Source organism: Rhamphochromis sp. 'chilingali', assembly GCF_963969265.1.
Source record: "Rhamphochromis sp. 'chilingali' genome assembly, chromosome: 5".
Taxonomy (NCBI): domain Eukaryota; kingdom Metazoa; phylum Chordata; class Actinopteri; order Cichliformes; family Cichlidae; genus Rhamphochromis; species Rhamphochromis sp. 'chilingali'.
In genome coordinates this window covers 16,485,165-16,504,933 of record NC_137932.1, presented here as the reverse complement: position 1 = coordinate 16,504,933, position 19,769 = coordinate 16,485,165, and the positions used below count along the sequence as shown (strand labels likewise).

At 39.5% G+C, this 19,769-nt stretch overlaps 2 protein-coding genes across 5 annotated transcripts in view; one reads left to right on the top strand and one right to left on the bottom strand.

The window, feature by feature from the left end:
- lama2 (laminin, alpha 2) overlaps positions 1-5,201 on the bottom strand; it is a 228,061-nt gene extending 222,860 nt beyond the window's left edge. For all 4 annotated transcript variants that reach the window (XM_080883708.1, XM_080883710.1, XM_080883709.1 and 1 more), the window contains exon 1: positions 4,949-5,201. In XM_080883708.1, the coding sequence (XP_080739834.1) occupies positions 4,949-5,015 (67 nt within the window). In that variant the 5' untranslated portion in view covers positions 5,016-5,201. The remainder of the gene's footprint in view (positions 1-4,948) is intronic.
- A 1,046-nt stretch (positions 5,202-6,247) lies between these two features.
- LOC308397203 (vesicular inhibitory amino acid transporter-like) lies at positions 6,248-18,069 on the top strand. The gene is made up of 8 exons (XM_080883010.1): positions 6,248-6,414; positions 6,722-7,412; positions 13,279-13,415; positions 13,623-13,749; positions 14,142-14,344; positions 15,298-15,535; positions 15,799-15,961; positions 17,520-18,069. The coding sequence occupies exons 1-8, from the start codon at positions 6,311-6,313 to the stop codon at positions 17,837-17,839; spliced, it is 1,983 nt and encodes a 660-aa protein (XP_080739136.1). The 5' UTR covers positions 6,248-6,310; the 3' UTR covers positions 17,840-18,069.
- Positions 18,070-19,769: the final 1,700 nt, after the last annotated feature.

Here is a 19,769-nt window from a genome sequence, read left to right as displayed (position 1 = left end):
TAGCAGAGTGAGATCAACATATTTTAGAAACGTTATAACGTTGGGATGAATTCACCTCATAAAAATGTTGATTTCTCTGATGAGCAGAAAAACCCATTCTGGATTCACATCGCCTTCATTGCGGCGCCTCTGGTGAGTTCACATCTCATCGCATTTGGCCCAGCTTGGTTAAATCCACATTACCATAAACTTATAAACACATCTGTAGTTGCTATGAAGAGACTTTTTTTATCAGCAAATTAACTACTTGTTATATTTTTTGAAATAGATCCTGCCAAGGAGAAAATATATCACAGGATTAGTCTGCACCTTTAATTACACTTAAAGTGTGATAAACATCAACAGGGAAATCAATCAGTTTTCTCACTCTTCCTTACATTTTTGCATCTTGTCTAAGAGGCAGCATGGGGTTTCTGCAGGACAGTAGATTATGAGTAAGTCACATGAATTCACTGAATACAAATGCTGATTTCTCAGTTGGTTTACAAGCCTTGTCTGGATTAAATCCACACTAGTGTCTCTAGTGACTATACTTGACATCTATTCATGCAAATCAGGCTGGTAATACTCACATTAATACACACATAACTCCAACAAGTTAACTTTCTGGCAACTTCTCAGAACTTTTACATTTTTTTCCCCAGTGACAGCCACATATTCTTGACATTTTGCTATCTTTTATCAATACAGTTGTTTGGTTTGGTGCCAGAGTCCCATGCATCATACTGGCTCTCATCTGATAGAAAGTCAGAGTTTAAAACTTATATTGCAAGAAGACTCATGCTAAGTTATAAGGGTATATGAAATCAAGGAATGTGCAGGAGCAAAATAATTCAGAAGCATCCACCAACACAAAATTTCCACATATTAAAACCACATTAATGTTTTAGTGGAAAGAGGGGACCCAGTTACATACCCCTACCTGTCAGTATACCCTGGCAAACTCTGGCCACTAGAGAAAAAAAAGTATTCTCAAAGTGGTTAGTGAGTGTTTGCTGGAGATTTGTTGCATGTTGCCTGGTGAAATCGGTCGCAAAGAGCGTGCGACACCAAAAACCTTGTGATTCCTGGTGGTCAATAGCAGATTGGCATGGTCACCTGAAGTTTGCATGGAAAACCAACCAACTTGTCTGCAAACACTTGTGAGCTACTCACTGAGCTACAGCGAAACTTGTAAACGTGCACCCCAAACTTCAAAGTAAGGTTGTACCTTACCAGTACAACCAATCATTTTGAATGGTGCACTTTTACTTTGAAGGCAAACTCCGTTTCCAGTTTGCGCTGCAATTCTCACAGTTTCACTGCTACTTGATGAGTATTTGGCAACTGCAAACAACGCACTGTCTTACATGCAAATTACAGGCGACCACAGCAATCTGTTAATAATCAAGGCAGTTTTTGGTGCAAGTCCATATAGCTCTTTGCAGCCAATTTCACCTAGTGACTGCCAGCAGCCTCCAGCAACCACTCAGGGAATATAAATTTTTTTAGAAGCAACGAGTGGTTTCCAGCAGGTCGCCGACCAGTCTCTAGGTCTGTGGCCTTAAACCACAGACCGATTTTTCATGTTTTGGCTGACCAGTGCATACTGTTTTTGCTAATAGCAATGTATTGGCATTAGTACTCAACATAATGTTCACTGATTATCACTTGCCAAAACCTCAGTGTTTTCTCATCAATCTGTTGATCTTTTTTCATTATTTCAATCACTCCATATAATATCAGCAAATAATGGTGGCTGTGAGACCCCGATTTCACGTTGTCTCAAAAAATTTCAACAAGCAAAGATAATAAATCAACAGTGAATCCAAGTTTAAGGGGGAAAAATACCCCAAAGTGTTTAACACTCAAAAGTCAATGCTGAGGCAACTAAGAGAAACAAACAAACAAACAGAAAAAATCCTCAGATTCAAATATTGATAGCTCATTATCGATGAAGAGAAATGTAGAGCATCACATTTTCCAGCTCACCCTCCCAACTTCAAACCAGTGAGAACAGCACAGACAAATCCTTTCATATGCCCTCAAAGCTGCGCAAAGATTTTTTTCTTCAGATACAAAAATCAGGAGAATACATCAGTTAAAACTAATCATTATTTATGTTCCACACTGAAGCTGAAAGGTCTGGTGTATTCTGCACCAGACTCTCCAGGAAATGTACTTGAACTTCCACTATGACCAAAAAATACCCATTATTTCCTGATCAACAAAAATGATCTCAGTTCTACCCTCTCACAGGCACAAAATAAATATTGGAGAATGACAAAATCTTCTTTTCCAATCAAGCTGTTGTTGTTTAGTGGCTAATGTAGTTTGGTTTCCTTGCTGAACATTTATACTTCAACCTCATCCTCTGTCTTATATCCTCTGAACCTTCTGTCTACCTGTTTCATCAGTCCACTCTCTATCACTCTTCTAGTTCTTAACAACTCTTAAACAGATCCCCCTTCCTCTCTCTTTCAGCTTGCCTCCTCCTTCTCTTCTCTTTCTGATTATCTCCTAGTGTCTCTCTGAGCTCTGTCGCTGATGGAGAACACACAAACAATATACAGAAACACATACATCCTGATGGCAGTCCCCATCCTCTTCTCTGCGGGAGGTCCAGAGCACTCCAGGTTTACAGACTAGTTGGAGATGGTTTGAAGAGGATAAATAGAAAAAAGCATGACTGGCAATACATTTGCTTCATCTTTCGAGCAACAGTCACCATCACCTCATACTGAAAAAAACATGCACATGCAAAGAACTTCTGCACGGACTCATGTTCAAACACCTGACTGATCAGCTCCCTGCACAGGATGCAACTATTTCATCTTTTCCAATCCAGTTTTAATGCATTTTGTGGATCTGTGAGATAATTTGCTTAACAACTCTTAGAAGCACTGCTTGCATGAATATTTTGACTCTTCTTGTGCACCATGTTATGTTGGTGGTTTTGTCTCAGCTGTCAATCCCCATCTCTGCTCAAGGCTTCGTTGCTCATTTTTCATTGTTGACTGTGTCAGGGCCCTAACACACACACACACACACACACACACACACACACACACACACACCACACACACACACACACACACACACACACACACACACACACACACATTAAATGAATTAATCTTTCATAGCCTTGCACACATACCAAGTAAAAAAGAGCAGTATTTCTTTCTCGAGTGCATTTCAGGGCACTTCTAATTAAAAATTTAATTCTTACTTCTATTAGACTATTAGATTTTTTTTCAGTTGGTGTCCACAGATGCAGATTGTTTAGTTTTTTGTTTGTTTAAAAAATGTTAGCATCAGTTTCCTATTATTTAGGACAATCTTTATATCACCAAAAATGTTCAAAAAAATTATTTTTTTAGTACTGTATTAAGAGCATTGGTTCTGCAAACACATAATGTTTTAAAAAGATTTAGAGATGATTTTTCTAACCGTAAAGTTGTAATGGTATTCAATTAAACTCTGTTATATTGGGTTTTCTGACAAAATATTAAAGTCATACTGCAAAATCAATATGTGAAATAAAAACTAGCATGGCTTTTTAGTACATTCATTCATTTTTTTGAAGGAAGTGAAAATTAGAATTAGAAAAAAGCAGGACATAAACCGCAGTCTCCTGGGTGAAAGCGCTACTAGCCTTACTTTCCAGACTTTGTCAATGTTTTCTATGAGATCCCAGTGGCTTTGACCAAACAGTACTATTTTTTGCCCCTGAAGTGTGAATAAGTAAACTAGAAACTGCTGGTTTTCCCAGGTGAGGTCAACCGGCCCTGCCTAATGCTGTAACTTGCTAAGAGCCCTTAAAGCTGGGGCTGGAGGTGAGTTACAGAATAGAAAAAAAGAAGAAAAGAATGGTAAATGGCCTGTATTTATATAGTGCTTTACTAGTCCCTAAGGACCCCAAAGCGCTTTACATATCCAGTCATCCACCCATTCACTCACACATTCACACACTGGTGATGGCAAGCTACATTGTAACCACAGCCACCCTGGGGCGCACTGACAGAGGCGAGGCTGCCGGACACTGGCGCCACCGGGCCCTCTGACCAAAGAGACATTACTTTTAATAGTGCACATATGTTACGCATTGCTACGGATGCGTAGGTCTTGTATTTGTGTGCTTAGATGAAAATGTGTCACTTTGTGCATCTACAAAGTATTGCCTATATACACATTGTCTATATTTACAGTGACAGGAGACCAAAGAAATGTGACTTTTGATTGAAAATAAATAAATAAGTTTCTGATGATGTTGCAGTAGGTGGAACATAAACTTTATGAAAGAAAAAGAAGGACTCTATACTAGGAAGGCTGTATTTTGTGAAACTCAGTGACATGGATCATCATAAACTCAGTGTATGCTGTTTTGCAGCAGTAACTGCAAAAGAGCAAGCCAAGTGACATCTGTCTAACACATAACAGTACAGCTAAGCCAGGGTCAATTATGTTTAAGGTCAAGCACTTAATTTGATTTATGTGGCTAAAAATAATACGAAATCCACCAGTAAGTCTCTGACCCATTAAACTTGTGTTTCTCTTTTTTTTTTCAATATCAGATTGAAGAGACAAAGCGGGCATAAATCCCACCATAAACATCTTTTCATCAAGTGCTAGTATTAACTTAGGGCTAAAGCAGGCGGCTGTGCTCATTGACAAACGTGTAGGCTTTGAATGATTTTCACACACTTTCCCCTCCCTTTTGTTTATTGAAAACAAAGTAAAGCTGCAGCCAGTAAAGGCAGGCTTCTTCGCAACTAAACCGATACAAAATATACTGAACTGATAGCCGGAAGTTAAAAGGTGTATCTAATTACTGACTGAGTGGTTCATTAAGGGACACGCTGAAACAGCCACAGCCGAATGAGCTCTGGGGGTTCTGTGTAAAGAACTCCAGCAGAGAGCGCCGGGTATCGGCGTATCGATTATCTATCAGTCGCTGATGACTTACCCCTCTGCTGGGCTTGGCAGTGTTGCCATAGCAACGCGGTCGTAAGTACGAGCAGAAGCAACTTCATTTTGTCCTGTCTGAGTTGCAATGGTGTAGCCTGCCGCGCGCGCGATGTGGGGTCCGCGGCGTCCTCTCGCGCGACTCAATGTTGAGTTGAACGCCAGAAAAGTTTTAACAGAAGTTGATCCAAACTCTCTCTTCTTCTTCTTTTTCTTCTCCTCCTCCTCTTCCTCTCGTTTCTCCTCCTCTCTAAAAGTTGTGGCGGGAGCAAGGGTGGGGGAGATGGGAATGGAATATGAAACCTTCCTAGGGAGATGCAGGTGAAAAAAACAACAACACTACATCCAAATGAGCGGTCTTGTAACCAAAATGTGTTCTTCAAGACAAGAACACTCAGACAGATGCTACAAAGCCAGTGAAGTGTTACATCAGTTCTGAGAAGAGGAGAAGCAGAGGGAAAAGTTTGAAAAGTAGTGGTTCACAGACAGTACCAGAAAAGCCAGAAGTTCTGGTCCACACGTGTCCAGATGTGCTCTACTGTTCTATGGCTCCTCCTGCTGCCCCATAAAACTTACCACACTCTGGGGCAAAACAACATTAAATCACAGATAAACTGGAGAGACTTTAAATAAGGGGAAGCCATGTACTGTTATCAGTTTATTTTACAATTTTACTTATTTGTGGACAAAAAAAAGTTTTAAGTTAAAAAAAAACTGCTTGTAGTTTAAAGAATGAAGTGAGATGTGAAACAACACGAAGCTCCATCTGTTGAAACAATCAGAGACACTGATACATACATATGGCCTGCACATTAAAGTTAAAGATGCACGATATTTGGTAACTAGAGGTGTTGGTACCTCCATATGTTGGGTAAAAAGAAGGATTAGACTAAGGCTGGAATTAAAGCAATTTTCAAATACAATGTTATAAACATAAATGATAAATTAGGATAGAATAAATTACTTTATCTTACTGCTGTTTGGCAGCAGTAAGACAAATGTAAATGTAGTGGTGTAGGGTTGTCTACGGGAATTCAGGGTGTTTCTTGTTTACTTGTTTACAATGGCCTCCACTCCCTGAGTGTACTCAGGGCCATTAGAGCTGTTTACTTCTTCCCCGCTGAAAGCACTGGCATATTATAATGTTACAGCTCATCAACCTGTCAGTCAATTCACACACCTGTGACTCTGAGTACTTACACAGATGTGCTAATTTGAGTGAATATGTTACTCCTGTATTTGTGTGTGTTTGGGTGAGAATTTTTGTTTGGGCTTGTTTATGTGTCCAGTGTGAGTTAAGCTCCCCCGGAGGCTAAGACCTCCAAAGACAGAGAGGCTTACTCTGCAGACACGAAGGCTGAAGATGGGCTCTCTTCACTGGGCTCGTGGGCCTGAGCAGCCCTGGAGTGCTGCTGGGTCTCTGTGGGGATGGGCTATGTCGAGGCTGCACCTGGACCGAACAACAAGGTTAGTGACATCATGAGATATATTTATTTATATAAATTCACTTTAAAAATGAACTATATTTTACAGTAATGTTATACATATAATAACATAACTTTCGTGAACTTTTATAGATTCATTTTCTCACAACTGATATAACTTTATTGACGGTTTGAGATTTATTTTCATACTTCTTGATATTTTTCCTATTTTGTTATCTGTCTGAATATGTGTGGAACCTCTGGAGGAGTAAAAAATTATTTAGAAGTTCTTTGTAAAATGAAAGATGGGGGAGGAATCATGAGCTCTCAAAGGAGGTTTTGATTTACAGGTTCTTTCAAGGAGATGAAGAGATGCTGGTTTTGACCCAGAGTGATGAGTTAAACCGAAGTTACTGTGAGGACAACAGATCAGCCTTTAACAACATCACAAGCAATATTAATCCACATTTTGATGACAGAATAAACAGCAGACCGTCATCAAGAGAAGACAGACGCAAAGATGAGCCCTCTATAGCAGCTCATAACGGAGCCACCAGCCCCTTAGGATGGGAAAGCCCAGCCTTTAAAGAAACCAGGGCTACTGTAATCTCCACTGGAACCAAGACCTTCACCATAACTTCCGCTGTCTCTACTGAAGAGCCCTTTTGGTTGGAAAATACCAGAAACTATGAAAAAGAAAAAAGATTATCTGAGATGCAAGGTGAAAAGATGGGAAGCGAGAGTTGGGAGAATCAAGGTTCCAACCAGAACCAGGGGAACAAGAAGAAGTCCATCAGACCATCTGGGCTTCCTAGAGGGAAAGTGGTAAAATGGAGAGTTTCAGGAGATGTAGAGAAGAATCAAGAGGGGGAGAAACCCGTAGAAGGGACGTCTCAGCTCTGTACACGCCTTGAAAAACAGAGTGGAAGCATGAGTTTGGTTACTTCAGTTCAGAGCCCTGAAACCTGCACCCTGGGTCTGAACCCCTCTCCCACCATCACAGCCTGGGAGGCTGGCTGGAACATCACCAATGCTATACAGGTACACTAATACACACATGCATGGTTAAAATGCTTTCCCTAAAAGAAAATATAACAGTTCTTATGCCCTGCTTTAGAAGTTCATGATGCCATACCTCATGTAAGTGATTTAAAAAAAAGCAGTAAAGCAGCAATACAGATAATTTAGGTCGTTACAATGCAGCACATTTTTCAGACTTCCACTTTTATAACTTTCACGCACCTGTATCATGCCAATCAACCTTTCCTACAGCTACAGACACACAATCCTTGATTTGTTCCCTGCCGAATGAATGCAATAACTCAGCATGTTGCTAGTATGACTTATCCAGTTATGAAAAGACATTAGTCAAAGTTATTTAATCCAGTTATTGAGTGCTTTTACTCAATTCAGATTTTTGAGTCAGTGTTTCAGCATTTAAAGCGGCAGCATTCAAACAGGACTTTAAAGAAAGCCCTCATGTTTGTCTTCTGATAACACATCTTTTGTTAAGTGCAGCTGAAAATGCACCACATCTATTTTTCCTCTGAAAAATGACAACTCGAAATGCCAACTGTGAAGGTGTTAAGCTGCACACGTCATTCAAAAAGCATGAAGCAGCCTATTTCATTTACTCCTTTTGTGTTTTTATATTACTGAACAATGCTTTCTTTTGTCTTGCAGGCTGTTTGTCAGGCACTTGCAAGCCTTGATAATTAAATTAACTGTGGATAAAATCGTTTTTAAAAAAATGGCAGTTCACCGGTCACAGCGTGTCCTCGTGGCAGTAATGCTAATAGCTTCTCTTGCTCTAAATGCTGGGCTCTATTCAACCACTGCATTCACGTAAATGCGTGTGTGTGTGCACGTGTGTTTTAACTGAATAACTCTGGTGTAATTGAACAGTGTCACCGGAGCCATAGAGAATGCTTTATGACATTAGGGTAGGAATACTGTGTATGCATCCATACACAGTCATATGCAGGTAAATGCTGACTAATTAAGATGCAAACATGTTCCTTCGGGAGCGGAGGTACATTTGCATCAGATGCTTTTGTGTTCGATTGCTCGAAACTCTTACTGTTAACCCCGTTGTATAAGCACATAACACATATTCTAGCACATGATTTTTAGTAGAGAAGTATTTTATGTGCTTGGTTTGTTTACGGCAGTCTATATCTGAGTGCCAGATTTTTTTTAATTCCAGTTTTCCTTAGAGACTCGGTTTCTGTGCCAAGCAAGCCACAGAATCCTGGTCTCCAGTGAAAATTCAGCTTGTGATATATACTGTATTACTGATTAAAATTGCTTATTTAAAGCTATGGCTTTTTAAATGCTCCCAGCTATTTATTTTAGCTCCAAACCCCAGTGTGATCTGAATACTTTTTATGTAGCGTGTTTTTACCTCAGCACAAACACTTTCCAGGGTTGTTGGATTGGTTAATGTTTTATAGGTTGTTCATTACCTGCAGCCCTCTGTCTCAATCAGCGACCTTGACTAAATGAACTGCTCAGTAATGCTTTCACTTGAGGTTACAGACGGTCAGGTTATGGTTTAATATTCACTGGATACTAAAATATTGAACAGCGACGAACAATCACATGGCAGCGATCAAAGACAAAGGATATCTGTGGTGTGTAAAGAAATATTATGGCATTAATCACAGATCTGATGTTTGGCTAACAAATGTCTAAATAATGGGAAAAGAACAGCACTTTTATCTCCTATCAAGGCTAAAAAGAAAATATGTACTTTCCTGTGGTGGTTTATTGATGCCAATATAATTGACTGTCTGCCAGCTTAATAAAGTTTTTATTAGAAAGTAAATTTGCTGCCAAAATGCAAAAACCAGCTCCAGCTCTCAAGGCTCCTGACATGGGAATAATGAAACTCAGTTTGATTTCCAATCTGATTGTTAATGAGGCAGCTCCAGTTTGTGTGTCTTTGTTTCAAATTAGAGATATGGGCCTTATGTTATTGAGAATAAGAATGACTGCGACTGACACGCTTTCTGTTTACAAGTGATATTTTACTTTAAGCCACACTGAAAAATTTAAGTCGTCGTGATTTTCTGATCTAAACAGAAGCCAGAGGGGAATAAATGTACTCGTTCTGTTTTGGAAAGATGGTTGAGAAAAGGAGGATCTGTTCCTTTATTCTTTTGCTTTGCTTAGATTAAAAACTTATTGGGATGCTACAAACTGAATGTCTGTTTTTCATTCGCCCCGTTTAAAAAAATGCTCTTAATGAACTAATTGCATCAGATTTTTACATTTCAAGTTTTAAACGATCAGTGAAATGATAAATCAAAAATAACGACTATAGCTGATTGTTTACCGATGAATAGGCTAATCGTATGCAGACACTCTATAAACTTCTGTCTACAACATGACAACGAACTCACTGAGCAACACTACACGCTCATGTGACTTTTCAGTTACAATATAGATACTCTATAAATCAAATATGTTTTTCAGTCTAGATATATCGTGATTTACTCTAAAAAGAACCATAACTGAAAAATATGAACATCAAGCCATCTTAAACAAGTGAACTTACCAACTCGTAAGTCTTTGCTAAAGAAATATATGATAATATAATAATACATATATTCACCAGTCACTTTATTAGGTACACCTTTCTAGTACTAGATTTGACCCCCTTTTGTCTTCAGCTGCTGGAAATGCTCCTCAGGCATTTTAGCTCATTAGTCAATACTGACATGATAGCATCACGCAGTTGCGGCATATTTGTCAGCTGCACATCCATGTCAATCTCGCACTCCACCACATCCCTGAGGTGCTCTGTTGGATTAAGATATGGTGACTGTGGGGGCTATTTTAGTACAGTGAGCTTATTGTCATGCTGAGAAAAAACCTGAAACATCACTTTGAGATGATTTGAGCTTTGTAACATGATGCGTTATCCTGCTGTAAGCAGCCATCATGCTTTGCATAGTGAGATGGACATAGTCAGCAACAACACTCAGGTAGTCTATAGTATTTAAACTACTAAAGGGCCTAAGAGTGCCAAGAAAGTACTACCTACGTGGGGCGATCGTGGCTCAAGAGTTGGGAGTTCGCCTCGTAATCGGAAGGTTGCCGGTTCGAGCCCCGGCTTGGACAGTCTCGGTCGTTGTGTCCTTGGGCAAGACACTTCACCCGTTGCCTACTGGTGGTGGTCAGAGGGCCCGGTGGCGCCAGTGTCCGGCAGCCTCGCCTCTGTCAGTGCGCCCCAGGGTGGCTGTGGCTACAATGTAGCTTGCCATCACCAGTGTGTGAATGTGAATGGGTGGATGACTGGATATGTAAAGCGCTTTGGGGTCCTTAGGGACTAGTAAAGCGCTATATAAATACAGGCCATTTACCATTTACCATTACACCATTAAAATACAACCACCCATGTTATTTGTACCAAATTCTAATTATATTCAATGTATTCAATTCTATATATACCAATGACACAACAGAAATTGTGACTCATTAGACCAATGACCAATTTTGTAGCCCCATGTGAATTTTAGACTCAGTTTAATCTTCTCAACCAACAGGATTTGCACATGGTGTGGTCTTCCGCTGCCGTAGCCTGCCCGCTTGAAGGTTCGATGTATTGTGGATTCAGAGACACTCTTCTGCATACGTTGGTTGCAACAAATGAATTACAAATTGCTGTTGCTTTCTTGTCAGCTCAAACCAGATGGGCCATACTCAGACACCAACAACCATCTGACATTACATATCACTTCAAATCACCTTTCTTGCTTATTTAAAGGCTTGATTTAAACGTCCACAGATAATCTTGACAACTTCTTCATGCCTAAATCCATCGAGTTGCATATGCCGTGTCATTAGATTCAATGAGCATCTCCCTGTTCCTAATAAAGTGAAAAGAGAAAAACAGCAAATGCATGAATTAGGCACATCCATTTGTTGTTTTATTGATTTTTCTAATGCAGGTTTGATTGAACTTGAGAACAGTTCTTTGTTCCTGGTTTTAAAAAAAGTCACTTTCAGTTATTTAAATGTCAAACCTGCCTGTTTCAGCATCATCTAATCCCCCCATGGCAGAAAATAAGACATTTCTCTGTCACTTTTTGCCAACTAGGCATGTCCATGCATAAAATACTGGCCATGACCTGAGGGGCAGGAGCTGAAATCTAACTCAGAAGTCCAGGCATGGTGCAGTGAATGTGCAATAAACTTTATTCTATTAGCATGTAATGCCAAAGAACTCTCACTGTTTTGCCAATGCTTCCTGTGTAAGATATGAAAGAGTATAAAGGTAGTATTGGGTAAATAGAAGATACTAGAGTTGTCATATTGTGGCAGAATAAAAGGGGGTAGGGGTAAAACTTCTTCTACAGCTTCTCTCGAGCCAATCAGGGATTTGTTTCTTCCTTTATTGTACCCCTTTGTGATTGGAAGCTGCTTTTGGTTGTACTCAGAGTAACCAATTAGGAATTAGCTGGCAAAAACACAGAGAAACAGAAGTGCAGTGAGAGCGGCGGGGAGATGAAATCAAATACTTGAGCGTCAGATTCCTCTCAAACTGCTTTCATCCCCAGCAGCTCCATTTGAACATCAAAGCTCTATCAGCATATGCCTAACAGTCACCAGTTACAAAATAGCAACTTGAAAGAGAGAGAATGTGTCTCTGTCTGTTTATGCATCCACAGTGTGTGCTTATGTCTGCTCTGTGATGTGCTTCCACAACTCTTTCAGTGAGACTGCATATCTCCGTGTTCCAACATTCAAAACACAGCAACTCCATCAAAGTAGCTTGTTGTCTCCTCTGATCTTCCATCATCCAACCTCATGCTCTCTGGCGCTGAGGCTGCACCTCTCCTTCCAACCTTCTCTCCTGTCTGTGTCCTTCTCCTCCTCCCTAGTCTCCCTGTTTTTTCTTTTCTTTTCCTCACCTCCCACTTTCACCTCCATTCCCTCTCCTCCATCTTCCCTCTCTGGCAGTGACTTACATTTTCCCTTGGTGATGGGCCAAAGCTCGACTCTACTCTTCCTTCTGCTCCTGCTGGTCTCCTGCATCCTCAGACTCTCCAGGCATCCAGCCAAAACTCTTCTCTCGCCTCCTCATCATCCAACCATGAAGAGTCCTTTCATCTCTTTGCTCTCGCTCTTCTCCTCAGCCATCCTTTGCTCTTCAGTTTCCACTTTAGGTTGTGAATTTTCACATTAAAAAAAAAATATTTTAACGTATGTATGCACGATCCTAATCTAACTTTGACTAAGATTTCTTGTCTTTGGGGTCTCATGATGATGATTATTGCATGAATTTCAGTAATGCTGATATATTCTTTATAATAATATCAAACCTTTCAATTACATTTTTTAATGGAATTTTATTTTTATGGTACCATCTCATGAGAACAGTCATCTCAAGGTGGATTATTTTCTAAGATAATGATATTCCCCCACCTTCTTTCTGTCTATAATTTAGCTTTGTGTGCACACAAAGAAGAAATTACCCTCTGGGTTGTAGTGTACTTTATCGATCTAGGTTGTTTATTTCTGAATTATCTAGCTTGGTAGAATTCACATGTATTAAAAAAAACCTCCTGATGTGAGCGGTTTCATTTAAGATGATCTTTAAAATGTGCAAATTTGATTTTGGCCTGAACTTTCACTGAAAATGTGCATCTGTGATGTGTGACTATGCACAATTTATACACTGAAAAACAGAAACAAAACCCACCATCAAAGTTTGTTTTATTTTGAGTAAATTTCTCCCTTCAAAGATGAAGTAACGACATGCAGATTAAGCCAGAAATTTCACCCTTACATGATCTTACATGAACATCTAAGCTGTTTTTGATTCGTCTGTCATTTCGAGCTTTTCTTAGCCTACTCGTAAACCTACATTTTTTTAAATGCACTTTTTCTTTTCTCAAAGGGTATCTTTGTGCTGGGTTTGCCCTTCGCCCTGGTGCAGTCAGGTTATGTGGGTCTGGTCCTGTTGGTTCTTTCAGCGTGGGTCTGTAACCACACAGGAAGAACCCTGGTGTCCTGTTTATATGAAGAAGAAATGAGGTAGAGTTTCTTTCACATTGTTATCAATATCAATATGACAGTGCCTGTTGTGAGCCCATTACTAAAAGTAACCTTAAGTGTCTCGTTTTATGAGATACTTAAGGGAACTGTTACATTTACCAAATACACAAGCATTTTAACAAAGTAATGAGGCCATTACTAGTTCTGTTAAATAGTTGTTTTTGGTATATTTTTGGTATATTTCAGTGGTGGGTCTGGGTCAGTTTCAAAGGTCCGGGTCCGAACCAGCTATCAGGACATTATGGAGGCCTGCTGCAAAGGACTGTGGCCGAATTGGTCTGGAGTTGGAGGTCTGATGGTAAATGTAGCTCAGGTAACACGCCTTCAACTGTAACACAGTCCTTTATTTTCCTTTTTTTTCTTTTTGCTCTGCAATATAACGTATGAACTCGAAACTTTTCTTTAAAGCAGATGAAACAATCAAACAATCTTCTAAGTTTGTGGCAGAGTCTTAAAATATTGTCACTTTTGAGAGAATTCAAAAAGAATCTTTATTCAAACTGAGTTGCACTAGAAGATAGTGAAATTACATCATTCTACACTGAAAAAAACCTGAAACTACTTAACTTTTAGATAACTCAAAATCTAACAATATTTAAGATGCACTAATATTATATGTGTATCCAGAAAAAGGCCATTTATTTACTTTCTTACAATATACAGTAAATATATGAAGTAAAAATATACGTCTGTGCTGTCTTTCAGGTCATTGAACTTTTGATGACCTGTACCCTCTATCTACTCGTCTCTACAAGCCTGTTGTTTGACAGTTTGTCCTGGGTGGCTGTTCCTCGATCAGTGTGTTCACTCGTGTCTCTGGTGTTTCTTCTGCCCTGTCTGCTTCTGACTGATCTCAGACCAGTTTCCACTCTCAGCCTCCTCTGTTCCCTGGCTCACATACTTATCAGGTGACAGAATAAAAGAAGCAACTCATTTGTCCCAACACTCCAGCAAATTTGTACTGGCTGACCTGATCGCCTTAAAAACTCACCAATCATTTTAATCAAGAGAGGAAGGCGCGCTGTCTAAATTGCTCTCTCATTCTCGCTCGTGTGATCGCGGTGCAGCTGCTGCTGTTTAAGTCGTCTGCTCTCACCTGCTACACGCCGCTGTTCCTGCTTGTTTGATTTATTTCTAACACCAGGTGTCTTGCATGAGAAAAGAAGCACGGAGTTGCGTCTATGAGCTGCCAGGGTTCTTACAGCTGTCTGATCTTTTAAAGCACACACTTTGACTTTCAGTTCATGAAAAACAGAAATTGTAAAGCCTGGGTTTTCACTCCACTCTTTGGCAGTGCTGGTTAGATTAATTCATCGTGTAATTAAAACCATGTAATCATAAAGTGCTTTGGTGTAACTGGTTGAATATCAACATCAATATATCCATTTTTTTTTATTAGGTAGACTGGATGAATAAGATATGATGACATCAGTTAGTATGACTCATTTGTATCAAACTACAGTACAGTGTGTTGAATTCAGAGTTTAGTGATTTATGGTAAATCTGTAAATTAAACTATTCTCATACTATTACATGTACTTTCTTAAAATTAATGCATTTCTAAAGTGTCATCCGGTACAATTATTAGTGTTTTTTTCATTTGTGTAGTGGGCTAAAATAGTTTAAGATGTTGCTGATAGACTTTGATTAAACTGTCTCCTTCAGAGAGTTTAATTTATTACCCCGTTAATAATTTCTGCCTTTATTTGTTGTGTTTTTCTTTTCTGCAGTTCATCACTTTGTTCTTCCTCTCGGCGTAATTAGGATTTTTACGCCCCACTTTGTTGTGTGTGTTTATCACTGTGCTGATAAATTTTTAATTAATCAGTTCTCATTAGCTTTTATTTTGTCTCACTCACAGCCTATTGGTCATGCTGTACTGTTTGAGTTGCGCCAGCAGCTGGTCTTGGTCCTCTCTGTCTCTCTCTGTGGATCCAGAGGACTTCCTCGTTTCCGTCGGTGTCATCATCTTCTCCTATACCTCGCAGATCTTCCTCCCTCCTCTAGAGGATAGTATGGAAGACAGGGGACAGTTTAATGTCATGCTGGGGTGGACCCATGGAGCAGCTTGCATCATGAAAACTATGTTTTCCCTAATGGTTAGTGACAACTTGGAAAACATATGATTGCACAGGCTAACAAGCTTCAGTTAAATGATGGTCAAAAGCGGGTTTTTAAGTTTGTAACATTAGCATGTGAGTTTGCAGTAGCACTTCCCTTGCTTAAAGCTTTTCATTCTTATTATTTTGCTGTTAATACACATGCACGTTTAAACAGAGCAGAAATTGTATCTCGCAATTAAGGTTTGATATAACTGATAAGTTGACAAACAGACTGGCTGATTGTTTTCTTCCTCCATTAGGCGGTGTTAACCTGGGGACCAGAAACCAGTGAGGTCATCACAGACAATCTACCCTCTGACCTACGACCTCTAGTCAATTTGTGCCTGCTGGCTAAAGCCCAACTGTCCTACCCTCTGCCATTCTATGCTGCTGCTGAAATACTGCAAACATGTGTGCTCAGAGGTAAAACCAAAAGAAAACCCAAACATAACCCCTAGTGCTGTCTCAGTACATACTAAAACTAACAGTGGGTCACTGAAATTAAAAAGATGTTCAAATGTTCATAAGCTACTGCGATTAAAGGCAGTAGTGCTCTGGTAGTCTGCAGGTGGCACACTGGGCTTTGCAGACCCACGTTTACATGTTGTGGATGTCTGTTTGTCACCAGGAGTTAGTGTCAAATATATGTGGGGGTGTTGGTCCTTAGGTTTAGCCTAGTTTAGCCTTTTTTAATTTAAAAAAAGCATGCTTGGGAGCTAACAAGGAACCATAAATCCACTGTAAAGTCTGCAGAGCATGCAGGTCACATGTTGCTTTATCAAGCTGTGATTTCTTCCAGATATTTTGGCCCATAAAAGACAAGCTCAAACTTAACGCTTACCCTTTCAAATGCCAGTAAATACAGATCAGTCGTATTTCACCTCATGCTGTGAGGTTACTCTTGAACGAAAGACTACATTAGCCCAGATGTCAAAAATAGCAACCTGTTTCTATAAACCCTTTAAACCAAGTCTGCCTAAGACAATTTATGAGCACCCAGCTGAGATGGCTTTTTAGCCACCCATGCCTGTAGTTGGTGTCCACCTTGCTTCCCACATGGGGCCATTTAACAGAGGCATTTTCGTATGATAATAGCGGGTTAAATGTGGATTTAATTAATAACAGCCTCTTCTGTTTGGAGTGTCAAAGCCATTCCAGTGAGCTAGCATGCACAAAACCAGAACACTGGATTGTCTCAATGAAACAGTACTACACAGTGCTGCTGTTAGTAAATACACCTTTGTTTACCCTGTAATGGCACTTCAAAATGCCTACTGTCAAAAGAGTCTATAACAAGTAAAACTATGATTCCCAAGAAGGCAGTTTTGGTAAATCAATGTGACAGCCTTTTAGGAAATAGAAGCAGTTACAGTGACTAAACAGTGTCAGCAGATGTATTTAAAGGCTTAGTGCATTTTGATGCTGTGAGAAATATGATCAGACAGTGAATAGCTAAAAATACTTCCAATACGTTCAGCCACGATTGAACACATGACTAACAGAGAGTGTTTCACTAATGATATTAGTGTAACCATTTGAAGTAAGAAAAAAATTACAGTAAGTCAAATTTAATAAGGAAAACCCTACAAATTAGGCTAAAAGTAACCTACAACACGTGCCAACTTTCAACATACTGGTGATGGGTCACCATAGCTAAACCTTTCATAGTTGACTGTCAACAGTTATGTAGTCATCACACTACTCAATGATGATTTAATGATGCATGGCTAACAGTTTCCAGTCATTTAGTAATTAAAGTCACCACGCAGGTGCAGGTGGAAAACAATGAGTCAGAGTAGGATGTTTCGCAACCCCAACTGTAATCCAACCAAATCTAATGGCTGTGGTTGAGTAACACCCACTTATTCAGTGATCCATAAATTGAAAGACCAAACAACAAAAGCTTCTTTGATAGTGAATATAAACCAGTTACCAGTTACCACTGTATATCTTTTCAACTTCTCTGGTTTAATCCCTTCAGATGCTGCCATGTCGTCTTACTCCAAACACCGAGGTCAAGCTGTATCTCGTCCTGCACTTGTGGTCCGCGGCGCCTTGTTGATGACATCATACTTGCTGGCCTTGCTGGTGCCCAGGTTCTCCCTGTTGATGGGTCTGACAGGAAGCGTGACCGGGGCGGCAATGACACTCATACTGCCGTGCTTATTTCACCTTAGACTGCAGTGGAGCCGCCTTACTGTGAAGGCCCGACTGATAGATGTGTGTATTCTGAGTCTGGGGGTCATCTGTAGTGTGTCTGGTGTGATTTGTTCAGTGAAAAGGCTACTGGAAGGCCTATAGGAGGTGAAGATGGATAAAGGCAAAAATTTGCTAATAGCTTAAGTCAGTCACGTTAAAGAACAGCTGCGAGTTCTTCTTTGTATTTATTCCTGGATTAAAATAATGTATGAGCAGATATTTTCCCTTCTGTACTTGTCAAACATAGTTTACAGTACAAATAAAAATAGGCATGCTGTTTTTCATTTTCTGTTAGTCTTAAAAGGCTTGTAAGGTATATTAGGATCCAATAAACGTACAAATTGTGCTTTTTTTTCTTTTTCTCTTTATTTGTTTGTTCTGAAAACTGTCAATGAAGAATAATGTACAAAGGTCTAGAGCAGAGGTGTCCAACTCCAGGCCTCAAGGGCCGGTGTCCTGCAGGTTTTAGATGCGTCCTTGATGCAACACAGCTGATTTAACTGGCTAAATTACCTCTTCAACATGTCTTGAAGTTCTGGAGGCCTGGATTAACTAATCATTTGATTCAGGTGTGTTGACCTAGGTTGACGTCTAAAACCTACAGGACACCCCTCGTCTTGAGCCACCCCTTATTTCTTTATATTTTGCTTGGAAAACAGGAAATAGTTGCAGCGATTTTCTGAAACACATGCAAGCATGCATGAAAATACAGTATATGAGGTGAAAACAGAGTCTTAACATTTCAAATGAGCTTGAGAGTCAAGATTTGGTATGACCACCGTTACATCTTTCTTGTAACTTTGTAAGTAAGTCTCCAGGAGTAAGTCTTAGCTCTCCAGGCTTCTTCGTCGTCTGTCAGGCACATGCTGCTTCAATAATGTTGAGGTCCGAGTTCTGGGGATTGCAATCCAAGACTGATAGTGTTTCACTGTGTGTTTTTTATCCAGGTATGCTTTTATGCATCGGTAGTCTGCTTGAGATCATTGTCATGTTAAAAATGAAGAGATTGACATTCAGATGTTGTTGTTTTTTAAATGGCACTGCATGGTGGTTAAAAATTTGATGGTACTTTACAATGTTCACAATTGCATCACTTTTGCAAACATTCCAACATCACTGAAATGCACCTTTCTCCTCCATTTTTTTTTATATACTGCCAATATTTCAAATCAAATATTCCAAGTTTGGACTCATTACTCCATAAGACCTGCTTCCACTGATTTTCAGTCCACTTCTTGTGTCATTTGGTTTGTTCCCTGTTTGGTCCGTGTTTCAGTTCCTTAAGTGTGACTTCTTGAGAGCAGCACTTCTACTTAAATCACCTCTGATGAGACTTTGGAGAACAGTAGACTCATACTGAGATTTTTTTTTTCCTGTTTCTTAAATACATGACTTTGAGATACAGTCCATCTTTTATCCTACACTTTTTTGACAGACACATAACAGTGCTAAATTGTGTGAGTGCTAAATATTTGGCTAATAGATCTTTGGGAATGAAAATTCTCAGTGAACATTTTTTAATATTTTGTTTTCTTTTTTTATTGCACTGTCAAACCGTTTTATCTTTGCAGTTTTGCAACAGCGAGTCATTAACAGTGCCTAAAGATGCCATTTAAAATCAGTTCTTTGCAAAGTTGTCTGAGTTAGCTACTTTCAAAGGTCAGTTTTAAAAACAAATAAATCATTAAAATCTTCTGAAAATGTTCAGGTAAAAGGACTGGAATGAATGAAAATGAGTGAAAAAGTGACCAAAGAAAAAGCCTGGAGAACTATTGCTCAAAACCACGTAAAAATTAAAGAAAGTCTGGCTCACTGGAGGCAAAACATAAAGAAATGAGGGGTTATTCAAGACATTTGCAGTGTTCATACATTTTGAATTGTTACTCTGAGCATTGATGTAAAGTTAAGAAGACCAAGTCCAGTTGATTCTGGACAAAACTGATATTGTGACCTTTCTGTTGTTAGATCTGCTAGATTATAATCTGCATGTAGGTGAAAAAATATAGAAGTGTAAATGCATTTCATAAAAGAA